Genomic DNA, 14,652 nt, shown 5'->3' with positions numbered 1-14,652 from the left:
CTTTTTTTTTTTACCTTTTAAATAATTTCAGAACCTGTGCATGCATAGTGGAGGTTTTGGCAACGGGGTACAGCTTTCCTAAGCCGACACACAGCTTCTCCTCTGCAGAGATAGACAAACATGTATGAACCGGGGTTCTTCATGCTGCTTTGGCACAATTAAAGCATTAGTGTGCTTAACTGATTTAATTTGATGTAAATTGAGTTTAAAGGGATTTTGTGTTCGCTTGGCTCAACCTCATGCTGAGCCTTTTAAGTAACACAGGCTGCCCAGAGATAGACTTTCTGAGAAACATCAAAAGAGGCCTGCCAAGTGAAAAACCTCCATCACCTCTCCATGACACTTCTGAAGATGAGCTGAGAAGAAAGAGCTGAACTAAATTGTTGAAATATACATATAAGCCCTGGATATGTCCCCTCATCTGGCCCCTGCGAGAGAAAGACTTATAGTATATAAAGACATCAACAGTGTCTTTATATGACAACAAAGCTTGTCATTATAACCAGTGAAAAATATTTCATTGTATTTCCATGTCCATTATCATCTTGGTTGAGCATTGATATTTCCATGATTTAATGGACCAGACCCTCAGGGCCCCAGGAGCCCATCAGTTGGATGTCAGTTTCTAAAGTAATCAGTTTGTTATTACCTAGAAATATGTTTGGGAACATTAACACTAAAGCAGATCATCAACTGAAATGGGCCTTTCTCATCATTGTCTGTCTTACCAGACAAATTTAAATGGTAGCCTATATATTCCTAAATAAATGTGTGTGTTTTATCCCCTAGCAGGTTAATCCAACCCCGACTATGATGACAGAAAGAAGACCACAAATATTATTATGTAGACTTGATTAAATATGGATATTTTTTTTAATTTTCCTTTTTGAAATTGTTTTTATTTCAACAGAAATAGAATTAATACTTTTTATTTAATACAAGAACAAATTTTATTTCCGATAATTTTTTATCGTTTGGACTATTTGATATTTAATGCAAATGCAGTAGAGGATAATTTTGGGATATTTAATGCCCTAATAAAGCAACAAAGCTGTGTGCCAGGTCTCAGCGGTGGTTCAGGGAACTGCATGAAGTAGAAGGAGGAGGAGAGAGGAAGTTCTCCAAAACTTTTTTTCCCCTGAAAAGGATTCTGGAGAAGCTCCGTTAGATTTTCAGAGGAAGGGGATCCGACCAGAAGACTGAGGAAAACACAGGGGACATAACGGTGTCAAAAAGTCCGTCCCTTCTTCTGTGTTTGTCTCCTCACATGAAAGCCGTGAAAAAAGGACGCGTGTTGTTTCTGTGTATTTTGTGCCTTCCCAGACTGAGAGGACTTACACCATCAGAGGCGATGAGATGTGAGTGAGCTATGCCTTGTGGAAATGGACAGACTTTATCCAAGCGAAAACATGGCGTCTGCGTACCGAGGTATAGCTTCTTTTCCAGTCTGCTTGTGGCGCTCTGCTGCCTGGAGGCATGGGGCTCCGGGCCGCAGGGGGACGGCGGCAGGAGCTGCAGCCCCTGTCCCGTTAACTGCAGCTGTGCCCTGGCAGGGCCCCAGCCGTCCTGCGTCGTCAACTGCTCCAACATCGGGCTGGAGAGGGCCCCAGCGGCGGCAGACATCCCGCTGGCCACCAGCGTGCTGTAAGTAAAACAGGTTGGGAAGGAGAGGATGTACAGTGGAGAGTGCATTAACTCCGTTTAACTAGGTTTTAATGGTTGGAAAAGATTCAACACACACTACTGAGGATATAAAACACAACAATTTCTTCTACTTTTTCTTTTTTTTTTTTCTTACTTAATTGTCATTTCATTTGTTTTCATGGTGGAGTACAGGCTGGTTTACCATGTTGTTATTTACAACACATCCCTATAGGCCTATTTGTTTGCATCATCCAAAATTGAGAGAATGCTCTCAGCCCATCTATTGTTTTTGTTGTTGTCATGCATGGACCTGAAACAATTAGTAGAGGTATGGATGGATCCAGTTACAGAAAGTCCATGCAACTATTCAATCATTTGAGTCACTGGTGAAGCAAAAAAAAAAAAGCCATTTTAAATAACTGGGAATTGATCATCCTTGTGTTCTGGGTTGTTGGAACAAACCCAGCAAACTGAGTGTGTCCCCTTTGGTTCTGGGAGTGATTAGGTTTTTTTTCACAATTTTCTGACATTAAACATTATGATTAATTGATACAAATAAGTCTTAGTAATGCATAAACACTGACAGGTGTGGTGATTGGATTACTATAGCCTTGAAAACGTAACACCAAGCCTGCACTGTGGACTAGTTGTTAAAAACAAAAGATGGATAAAATAAACAAAAATATTTCAAGAAAACCCCTCAAAATTTGAATGTGCATAATGCAAAAACAGCATTTTCTCTTTATTTGAAGGTTACCTTTTTTTGTGGCCCAGGCCTGCATCAGAGGCCATACTGCTAGGGACTCTGTTTGTGTTTGTGTGTGCATTTGTGTATCTCAGTTTGGTAGTTTAAAGGGAGCTGGTCACCAAAGAACCAGTGAACCTGGTGTTTGAAGTGCAGATCAGTCTTTCGCCTCTGGTTCTGCTGCAGCGAGAACATTCTGTTCTGCCCCGACGGAAGCCATATGTTATCAGTTATTTGTTTCCCCTCTAACTACCCTCTTTTATTTAACTTAAAGATTTACCCTATTTACAAGGCCGGCTATCAATGCACATTATTTTGTAACTTTCTTATTGTAGAGACGTGAGTTAATTATCATATGAATGTTGTTTTATGAGGTTTTCTGAAGCAGGGTAAACATGTTTCAGCTGAAATTCCTCTCAACTAAAAGCAGCATGCATATTGAGAATATTTGTTAACCTACCCTCTCATCTCAACAGCTTTCCTTAATATTGCTTGACATTTATAGTGATGGTATTTGCATAAGAGAGGAAAAGTGCTCTCGTAGGTGCGACCCAAATTAGAGACAGATCTTGTTGCAGGATCTGTCTCTAATCATGTCCGACTCTTTTGGAGCCCTAATTGCATCAGTCTAGATAAACCTCCGTGGTCCTACTGTACCAGCAGAAGCCATATGTAGATGTGACCGGCTGTTGATATACAATACTCGCTAATTTGGCCTCTTGGTTCCTGTTCCCACCCTATGAGCAGAAGTATGGAATTAAAATCAGATATTTTGCTTTTAATTAACTCTGATTTCATGGCTGACTGTGGCAGGGCGAGACATCCAGCCTAGATCCAGTGGAGAACTTAACAATATTCATTTTAAAATGCTGCAGGCAGTGCTTGGCCTCTTACCTATCCACTCATTATTTAAAGAATAAAAAAGAAAAGATCATATACCTGCATGGACTTGTCTGGGTAATGGCCTTCAGACTGCCTGAGGCAGAGAGAGATGAGAGTGTAGGACTCAGAGATGTAATGTATTAGATAGTTAGCCCTCCTGAAGTCACCTTGATCCCTGTCTCATCATAGAACTTAGTTTACCTGATCATCAAGACTACCGTAAATCTTTACGAGGTGCATTCACAGCATGTCTTGCAGTAAATAATGTCAAACTGATGTTGTTGGTATGAGAGGAGGGAACATCATCCATCAATATTTTTTATACTGGTAATTATATAAAAAGTTGATCCATGTCAATGGATTTGTCATGACTATAAAATGTTTACAGACATGGCTTAGAACCTTTGAAAAGGTCACTTCAATCTTCCTTTCCTGTCTCTTTGGCTTCCCTCCAGTTTGTTATTGGCACCGTTGTGTGTGAATTTGAGACCTTGGAAGACTAAACAAACCCTGGATCGCAACTTGATTAGTTGTTAACGAACTGCTCACAGAACAGGGCTGTCCTTTAATCATCAACTAGGAAAAATGTAAATGAATAACAGGCCAAAGGGGGTGTCCATGGCTTGGCCAGCATTATCAGTTCTGCATTCATTGCTTTCATTTCATTCTGAGGGGATGGCAGACGAAGCAAATAGGCTACTTTATAGTGTATTCAGTTATCCTGAGTGCAAAGTGACATGTTTAACTTAGCTTGTTTTCGCTGACCACCACTCCAAAACACAAAGATATTATATACATATATTTAAAAAGTAGCGGCAAATTGCTGGAACTTTAAAAAATTTACTTAAAACAATTAGTTATTAAAATATTTTATTTAAATAATCGACTAATTGGTTCAGCTCTATTGCACACATAAAATGAAACATAGGCATTCAGATCCTAATGCATCTCACCTTGACAGATAGAGGATGGTTTAAGCAATCACCTCGCTCGTTAAATACTTGGTCTACCATGTAATGTAACTTCACTGCTCATTTCCCCTGAAGTTTAACAAGCCATTTCTTCGGGGTTCCTCCACTGTAAAACAAGAAAACCTGGTGTTGCTGTCAATATCACAGACATTTGAATCATTTTTATGCAGATTTATTTTGTCATTATTTTTGCAATAAATGGACAAAAGGAAACCAGCATGGTGCTGTAAAACGTGTATCTGGCATTACTGTGGCATTTCTTCAGATGCATTAGCTCTGGTAAAATGATGGAAGCTAAACAGAAGCTATGGGATGGCTTCTATTGTCTGTATGAGAGAGACAGAGAGGCATAAGAGGATGAGGCATGGCTGAGTTACTGCTGAATATTCTTGACCTTGTTGTTGTTTTTATAAAGACATTTAGACCACTACAGTGAAAGCTGTTTTGGCAAGGCAGATGGTTCTGACTCTGAATTTTTGTTCTAAGTGAAATAATTAGTTTAAGTTTTCATGGTGGTTGTGAATTTAGTGTCATTTATTACAACTGTCAATCTAAATAACTGTTCTGATTAGGAAAATCTTGACTAGAACATTTGATCAAGGCTTCAGCATACTAAGATACATACTGTATATTGAAATGAAAATTGTTCTAAATAATACTGTGAAAACATGCTGTCGGCCTCGATGGATTTTGTGCTTGTTTGCTGTTTAATGTCAAGTCCGTTGCCAACGACAAAATCATTGCACTTTTCTTTCAGTAAAAAGCAACAGATTTTCATTTGAAGGATTGATGGCAGTGCATTTTTGCATTCAATTGCTCCCCTGATTTCTCATAGGACAGACACAGCATTATTACTGAAGCAAGAACATGTCACCTTATAGGAAAAGAACTAAATTTAAATGAAAACCAATGTTGGATCCTCTGTTAAATACCAGCTCCTCTCCTCTCAGTCTGTGCCCCTGTCTGGCCCCAGATCTAAATGCCATGGACTTGCCCCTGAAAAAGAAAGTCATCCAGTGGTAGTGGAGCATTTTAACATATTGCAGTGTGCCTTTGGAGAAAAGCATTCCCGTTACACACCAGTCCATCCGTTCCAACCCACACACACACAATAAAAATCTCTTAACACTTCATTCAGACAGTTTATGCAATTCTGAAGTCACTTATGGGAAATGCTTGTGGAATAGACGCAGGTTTTTTAAAGTCTCTATAGCTTTTGTTTAGTATGCAAATTGCTGTGACACAAATCTTCTCGGCACTGTGTGTTCTGGGACGCTCAACGGAGAAAGTCAATAAGAAATTCAGTCAACATCTGTTTAAAAGTACCGCACACTGAGATGAGTTCACAGTGGAAGACAAGTGGGTGGTGGGACACAGCACAGTGCACAGATTTCTTTGGCCACATTTTATTTAATGTATTGCCTCTTTACTTAATGTGGCCACTTAGTATTTCAAATGTCAGTTTTTTTTCACTTCTTTTGTAAGATTGGTCACTATTGTCAGTAGGGTATAAAAGCAAATGTCCTTACATACAGTGGAGTTGTTTTATTTGCTGAATCATTTGACAATTCAAATAAACAGTACTTTCCACAAGTCTCAGGTCAGCTAGAGAAGAATCCAGATTACACCATAACAAGTGCAGAAGTTTTATAACAGCAAAAAGTCACCCACAGGTGCTTTGCATGTGATTTGGAAACTCAAAAAAGGAAAAATGTTTGATTTTATTTTATTTCATATCAACAGTACAGCAGATAGGAATTATTTTTATTATTCGATTCGGTATTTAAGTCATAGCTATACAGATAACCATACATCTGCTGCCATACATGCTGTTAGCATGCTAAAGTTAGCATTTAGGACAAAGAAATGCTGTGCCTAAGTACAGTTCAACAGAGCTCCTGTTCCTGTTAGACTTAGGGAAATGGAAAAATACATAACTTACCAGTAGTAAAGAACATTGTTATTATTCATGTCAAGTAACAAAGAGGAGTAAGTATTTAGTTTCAAAATGAACTTTCCGTGACTTTGTAGAACACTGTGGCTGTCTTGGGCAGTACACCGTTTACCTGAACTGTAAACACACTCATGGTCTCACAGTTTCTGGTCCTATCTGCCCTGCTCGGGAGAATTTGTGGCGTTACCATGGCAGTGGGATGCATATATACACACACACACAGAGACACACTGCAGGCATGGAGATGTGCTTTTCTGCTATTTACAACAAGCAGTTTTGGCTTCACACTGGGTCATGAGGCTTCACAGCTGTCAGACACACAAGACTCAATCTGAATTTCTGCCTTTTTCTCGATCACTCTCTGTCTGTACTCTTCTCCTCCTGCAGAGGTGGTTATCATCCACACACACACACACACACACACACACACACACACACACACACACTGACTTTAATGAAGTGGGAAAGGAAAGATTGAATGTACGGACCATATGCGAGGGGGAATTTGTTGTGTTACCATGGCGATAGTTACTAGTGACATCACTCACAGAAGCACAGACATTCCAGAAAGTCATAAATAAGAGGAGGGAAGAAACAGGAAGAAGAAGAAGAATACTAGACGGCTCCCATCGTCTCCTCCTCTCTCTCCCTCTGTGTGTGTGTGTGTGTGTGTGTGTGTGTGTGTGTGTGTGTGTGTGTGTGTGTGTGTGTGTGTGTGTGTGTGTGTGTGTGTGTGTGTGTGTGTTGCTTACAGAACTGTCTTGGTTCATTATTAACTCACTGAAGTTTGTTGTCGGTGTCGGTGGTTACATGGCAGACTGAAGACGGGTCTCATTTTTGTGTTGGTTGGTGTGTGCGTGCATGTAGGTGATGCAACATTCACAACTACACTAGAGTTATCTTTTGTCTTTGAAGCATTCTTACACTCTTGTTTAAAGTTTGTAGCACTGCAGCTCTTTTTTAACTAACAACTTCCAACCAAAATACACATGCTGTGTCATACTCAGAGACTCATATAGTTAGCTGTAATCCTTCCTGCCAGACCTCTGCCAGATGTGTTGTATTCACAGATGGAAGAGCCAAAAAAAGAAACAGATAAACAGACTGGTAAACTAATAGGGTAACACAGAGGATAAAATACAAGTGTTTATTTTTGACTTTATTTATGTGCCAGTTGTCTTGGCTTAACCATGCTGGAGATATGAGGGTTCGTTTTCATATCTACACAGGAAAGTCTTGTTTTTAAATTGTATAAAACTAAGAATGAAACTTCATACTTGAAACTTGCCTACACTGCTTTTCCATCACGCTAACTATAAAGCATCACTTTTCAAGAGTCTGTCATATTACAAGTTTATTGAACTGACTGTTTTTGTATCTGTCCTGTAGTTATATTACTCTCTGTGTGCCATCAATCAGCCTATGCAGGAATAAATTTTAAGCTTATGTTTGACAGCGAGAAATTGACACAACTTAATTACCCCAAAACACATAGACGAAATGTGCAGTCACATCAATCATGCTGTCCATGCTCTGCAATATGCCAAGAAGGTTTGATAGAAATAACAGAGCTAAAAATAAAAAAAATGACACTGATGCTTTATAAAGTAATTGTCCGCTCAAAATGTATTCTTTGAGTATTAAACACTTAAGCAGTGTGGATGGAAAACGTTTGGCGATTGTTCATGACAGAGAACAGCAGCTTGAATTCGGTCAGTAGAGTGGCTCTCAGTGGTGACAAGTAAAACAGCAAAAAATGTCCATAGAAACTAAAACAAGACAAAGATAAGTTTTGCAGCATAATCCACCACTCTGAAGTCCATCCAACATTCAGTATGTATGAAACAGCCAAATGTACGAGCTTTGAGGATTCTGCTGCATTCTGGAAAAACTGGACGGTGAAGAAAGGAATTATGCTGCAAGCAATCCACTGAAACTGACTGAGGTCAAGCTACTTTTACAGCCAGCCACCATTTACAGCTGCCTCCAGAGTGTGTGTGTTTGACAATGAAAACATAGCTTTTGGGTGGAGGTAAATGGACCTTTGATTTGTACAGAGGGACAGTGTGACCCACATGCAGACTCGAATAGAATAGACATTACATATTACTCTTTGAGTGCATTCAGGCACGTGTGCTAGGTTGAGTCTTGTTATGCGATAGAGAAACATACTGTGATAGAGCAGAGCGACATGTGTTAAGTTCAAAAGCATGTAAGATGGTGCTGGGAAAAAGGGAGGGAGAATCTGAGACCGACTCCACAAATGCTGTAAAATACCCTTAATACCATCGACATGACCACTTAATTAAAGTAATTCATGATGACAGCTGTGAATGATGTATGTGGCTCAGTACAGCTAATGTTTGTCTTCTGAACTGAGGGCTTTATGATAATGAAGTGGTCCAGGGCTTTTTACATTAGACCTGCATTAGTGATTCATCTAGTAGATTGGCAAGCGTAGCAGACTGGTGGATCTTCCTGAGGAAAACACAAACAAGTGTGCTCACAGTTGCAAAGACTGGCTGGTATATTTTAAGAAGCTTACCCTTACTCCCCTGTGTCAAGTCTAATCAATTCAGTTCATTATACTTTATTGGCATGTCAGGTGAACAATATCGCCAAAGTGTCAAGGATAATTCTATTCGATTATGACTTGAGAAGAAAAGAATATAATTCATTTAGTAAAATGTAGTTAATAAATAGAAAAGAAAACAGTAAGCTGTGTGTGTGTGTGTGTGTGTGTGTGTGTGTGTGTGTGTGTGTGTTGTGTGTGTGTGTGTGTGTGTGTGGTGTGTGTGTGTGTGTGTGTGTGTGTGTGTGTGTGTCTGTCTAATAGGCTGTGTCAAGATATGCCATATTCAGTGATGTTGTTTTAGTTATGTGTCCCTCGGTTGTGACACGCAGTCACATATCGTGCAGCTAGGTTTGCTGCATGTCCCTCCCCTAACAGAATATGATGCTTTTCACTGTCATCTGGCTCTGTGAACGTTGGAATTAACAAATCAGATTGCTTTAAGTATGCCACTCTGATAATATTATATTTGTCACATTTTAAGAGGAAGTGGATCTCTGTCTCTACCTCACCCGTCTCTTTCCTCTGCTGGTATCCAAAACTTCTGTGATCCCTCTTATTTATATTCATGGTTTAGGGCCAGGTAGGAATTGAGTTTAGTTTGAGTTTCGGTTCGATTCATCCAATGTTCCAGATAGACATCTTTTGTTAATTTAATAAACCTCCCCGGGTATACTAAGATAAGTGGTTGGAAAGCAGTGCTGGTCTGAGGTTGAACAGTATTGGGCGTTATTTGATCAATAAGTCTTCAGACTCTTTTAGAGGTTCAGCTTTTTGGTTTGTAGTGCCTGAAATCTTAGTGTGCCTTGAGGGCTCAATTTGAGATGTAACCAAAGTATTCTTTTTTTCATGCACTGGTTGGTGTTTTTATTTGGATGTTTAATATGGACCTGCAGTATTCTGCATGCAGTGCCTCTATGGGATATTTGTCCCATTTTGTGTGGTCCTGATGACTGAGCAGACCCCAAACGTCTCTACCACAGATGGTCATCGGTTGGATTACACTGTCAAACACTTTAGGACACATTTTAATTGGTATGTCTAGTTTGTAAAATAGTCTTCTAATAGCATAAAATGTTCTACATGCTTTTAGTCCACTGCCAGACCAAAGTTACCTGAGGTACAGATTTTGAGCCCCAGGTAATCATAATATAGGATGTGATCTAGGTGGATTAATCTTAATTGATACTTGGTTTCCTGAGATCTGGGCATCTTTTCTGACAGTACTTCTCCGGGAGATCCAGGTGCTGCTGAAGTCCTTGTTGTGAGGGTGACGGGAACCGTACGTCATCAGCATGGAGCAGGAATGAATCCCTCTACACCCCTTTGGAGAATTTTATAATATTACCCCTCTTACCAAAGAGAATCAAAAGCCTTTTTAGTAAAATCAATAAACATGCAAAAGCATTAGTTTTAATTTTTAGTTGTTTTGGGGTACGTAATGATTAGAGTGTAAACATGGTCAGTAGTGCGGTGATTTGGTAAAAAGCCAATTTGACCTGCAGAGCATTACGTTACATAAGGAACGCCAGCATTCGGGCATGGATAATGCTGCAATAAACCCTCCACAGGTTACTGCTCACACAAATGCCTCGGCAAATGTTAGAGTCTAATTTATCTCCACTCTCATGTATTGGGAAAATAAGCCCCCGGCTCCAGATCTCAGGAACGCAGTCTGACTGAAGAACGAGCTTGAACAGCTGAAGCAGGGCCTGTCTCAGCTCGGGGCTGCTGTATTTTTGCATCTCTGTCCTGATGCCGTCAGGTCCACAGGCTTTAGAAGATTTTAGTTTTTTGTGCTTTTTGTCTAATACTTTCATAGTGATTAGACAATCAGTGGGGTTCTGGATTCTCTTAGTTTCTAATTATGAAGTAGATTTTTCTTTTGTCCTTTTATCTGGATGTATTCTCTCACATGTTTGCAGTATAACTCTTAACTTTTCAATTCATAGTAAGACCAGCTTTACTTTATTATTTATGATAAATATAATGTATTTTTTCAACAGCCATGTTTAATTGGTTTGATTGAAACTGCACAGAGAGGAATGTATTCATTAGATCAGTGATTTCAGATGAGAGAAGGGTCCGTGTCAGTGATGGCATAGTTGACTACACTAATCCCAAGAGCTGAACAATATGTGACCCTCCCTTAGTCTCTGCTTTGTATTTTGATGTGAAGATGAAGAAGAATAGAAAAGGTTCAAGGACGAGAGCGGAAACCTGTAGAGATTCAATCTTGATTATATAAGCTCAAGACATTTTTTTTACTTGTTAAAATTCTAAATAATCAATGCCCTGTACAGGAGCTTCAGCCAATTTAAAACTGTATCCTTTGGACTGGGTTGTGTTAGGCAGTGAGAGAGAGCAAGACAAAGTGAAACAAACTATGGCTGGTGTTCACTGCAGAGGAAACATTTGACTTTTGCTCCAGCACGACAAAACAAATTAATCTGTTGTCTCCCCGTTGTTACTTTATCTACAGAAAGAACTGGAGAGAATAATAATTGGATTTTGTTCCCTGCATTTAGATATAAACAGCCAAGACTACAAACTTGCAGTGTCTGTTTGTGTAGCCTGTTCACTGGGCACAGAGAGTCGCAGACATAAAGATATTCCAGAATAACACTCTGTCCTGCTTGGGCTAAACGTTAACATGGGTTTTTGAGGCTGAAAATGGAAAACTGGATTGTTAGCCTCTAAACTGTGGAATTACAACCTTGCCAAAATTCTAATGACATGTAAATCAGAAGTATGTAAAATTTTCATTCAATGTCATGATACCATTTATATTCATAACAAAAAGCCTGTTTTGCATCTCAGTTTTCAAGTTAAGGAATGCACATTTGGCAGCCAATACTAAACAGGCAATGTACATGCAGTCCATGTCCCTTGTCATTTTCTGATGCACAATTAAAAGAAAAATGGAACTCAATCCTCCCATTTGTAAGTCTACAGAGGATCCATGTCTCTGGATCTGTGAGGGAGGGAGGCCAAAAAAAAGTCTAATTTATTTCATGCCAGTGAACCTGAAAGCCGCAGAAGAAACTGATGCAACAAGGAACACAAGCAGAACGAGCAGAGAGCACAGTGAACTGATGAAGTGCTGCATGCTGTCTCCGAGCTCATGGTGTGGAGGAAGCTGAAGCTGAAGAAGTCCTCATCTTCACTACAGATTTTGCCGGCAGCAGCAGCAGACCTCTGTGCTTCCAGGGTGGCTGACGCTCTGCTTGTTTCGATGATGTTGGAGGCTTATTTAACTCCTATATGACACACTTCATTAATGTGCTCTCTGCTTGCTCTGCCCTTTCTATTTCACTTGTTCATTGCATCAGTTTATGTTAAGCTTCCCACTTTAGCAAACATAAGATAAATTAGACTATAGTGCTGTTTTCTACAACTCCCTGCACACACAGTATGATTGCCTGGGGCCTTTATGCTTATACTCCCCTAATGCTATTCGTCGCATTTTATAGTCATGAAAACTTGTGCAACACTTGTCGGCGAAGTTGCAAAATGATGATGATACATAAGTGTTTGAAATCTAAATTTACTCCTTACTATAAACTACTGAATATCTTATGAGTAATGACTATGGGAATTAGGAAGTGATTTCAGACATGACCATGGTAAACATCTAGCTGCCTACATGTTTTAAACTGTTCTTGCAAGCAGCTGAGTCTCTCACTTGGAGAAAAGAAGTATAGACATGCTGCTAGAATGGCTGCAAATGCACCACAGCTGACAGTTACATCAAAATAAAACCCAATATTAACACTAATACAATCCATTCAACAAATTTTTGGGGAACTTTTTATTTGTAACTGCTAAAACTATGTAACACAACAAAAGAAGCTCATTTTGGCTGATTTAACTTCAAGGTTAGCACTAGAGCTAACCACCTTGGAAAAGTGCATGAATACGCCTAAATCAGAATAACAGGTGTTTTTCCGACATTGTGTACATTAGCATTAGCATTGTGTTTGTGAGCATGTTAGCATGCTGACATTAGCTCAACTCACAGTTAGGCCTGAGTGCAGCCTCACGCAGCTGCTAGCATGGACCTGACGGCCCAAAAATTAAAGAATAAAAAGGTCAGGACCACGTGTGGACAATGGCCATGAGTGGCTATGTTGAATGTTGCTAATAGTTTAGCTTAGCTTCTGCTAACCATAGCCAAAGGCTCACGGGTGCAGCTGTGTCGCTGTATGAAGCACTTGCCCGAGGGGAGAGCTGTAGGATGGCGGCTGTATTTTTAAATTTGGCCTGTCCTTATTTCTAGATTTCTGCCATATAAAATCTAATTATAAACAGCAGTTTGTCATTGAGGTCAAATTTAATGTATAAAGGTAACATTAATGATAATTGCGTTCAACATTTAACAATCCAATTGCATGTTACTGTGGCACAAAGGTGACAAATAAATTCAGGACGATTGGCACTGTTTTGCATTATCATTTTTCACATATCACATATATATGTCACATATCTCTCCAGCCAAAGATCAAATGCAAATAGCAGCCCTCCCTAACATTTTTATTTTTCAATTCAAATGACCATGGGACAGATTACAAACACATAAAAACCAAGCATATATAATTTTCTGCTCCAAACTAGTATTTATTAAAAACAAAACATAGGGTGAGTATGAGTGCAGCTTGTACAGTGCTTTGACAAGGTGAACATATGATTTTGAAGAGGAGAATGACAGAGAGAAGTTAATATCCATCATTATTCTATTTTGTTATTAGCTGGTTTAGATAAGTAGCCTATGTGTGGCTTTTTTCTACACACTTATTACAAAGTGCTTTTGTGTGCTCAATTTTCCTGTCCTATTTATTTGTCCTATCTATATATATACTGTATATTATTATTATTTTAGTCAGCTTTTGGTGTTTTCCTTTTAACAGAATATTATTTCCCAGTGTGTGTCTTATTTTCACTTTTATCTTTTATTGTGAAGCACTTTGTGACTTCTGTTTCAATATGATGGTTGATATTGATCGAGAAATCTCAGCTGATGACAGCTTACTGGTGCTTGTTATATTGCGTTACAGTTTTTGGGAGACACTTTTGTTGTTGTTGAGTGCCTTCAGTAGACTGCAGCAATGTGCGGATGATGCATCCACCCCGTCAGAAATAAAACAAGACAAGTAGGAGTAGAAGCAGGTCCCACTACGCCATTGTTTACTCAAAACATTTGTTTCCATTTGCTGCCAAGTTGTGAGGGATCTTTACCAGTTTTTTTTTCCTGGTATTACCATTCAGTTGTGTTGTGTGTAAATTGATAAAAACAAGTGGGAAAGAAATGTCAAACTTGACTTTGGTATTTGATTTTGAGTTATGTTAAGAGTTCTTCCAGTTTAACGTCAATGAAATATAGTTACTGATTTCCGTTTTCACTGAAATTATGCTTCACTGAAATAATAACAAGTTGTTTTTTTTCCTTTTTGTAATCACACCCCAGAAGTGCTTCAGGCCTGAGATCCATTTTGGTTTAAGCCCACAGTTTATGACTTCAAGATAAGTGAAACTCACGCAAAGTAGTTTACCAGAAAAAGAGTGAGCAATGAGTGTATGACAGCATCACAGATTTTTTGTTTTTCCTTTATGCATTGACAGCATGTAAAAGTGTGTATATGTGAGTGCGTCGTTCTTTGAGCAAGTGTGTTAAACCGCTGCACACAGCTGCCCTTCACTTGCCAGCTGGACACCAGACAACCCAGGCAGCAGCAGCTGGAAAAATGGACAGAATGTTCTAAAGAGGAGAGGAGAGGAGTGTTTGTGACCCAGCCAGCCAGACTGTGTAGCAAAATGTTAGGCTTTTTAGACCAAATCTCTTCAATCAACAACCCCGTTCTCCCTAGCTCCTCGCCCCATTCCCCTA

The 14,652-nt window shown here is 39.3% G+C and overlaps 1 protein-coding gene across 1 annotated transcript in view; it reads left to right on the top strand.

Moving 5' to 3' along the window:
• Window positions 1-1,076: 1,076 nt before the first annotated feature.
• pkd1a (polycystic kidney disease 1a) overlaps window positions 1,077-14,652 on the top strand; it is a 69,115-nt gene continuing 55,539 nt past the window's right edge. The window contains exon 1 of the mRNA XM_056371818.1: window positions 1,077-1,644. Coding sequence (XP_056227793.1) covers window positions 1,370-1,644 — 275 coding nt within the window. The 5' untranslated portion in view covers window positions 1,077-1,369. The remainder of the gene's footprint in view (window positions 1,645-14,652) is intronic.

This window comes from Seriola aureovittata, chromosome 3, assembly GCF_021018895.1.
Source record: "Seriola aureovittata isolate HTS-2021-v1 ecotype China chromosome 3, ASM2101889v1, whole genome shotgun sequence".
Lineage (NCBI taxonomy): Eukaryota > Metazoa > Chordata > Actinopteri > Carangiformes > Carangidae > Seriola > Seriola aureovittata.
The sequence above is the reverse complement of the archived record's forward strand: the minus strand, read 5'-3'. Positions and strand labels throughout refer to the sequence as shown.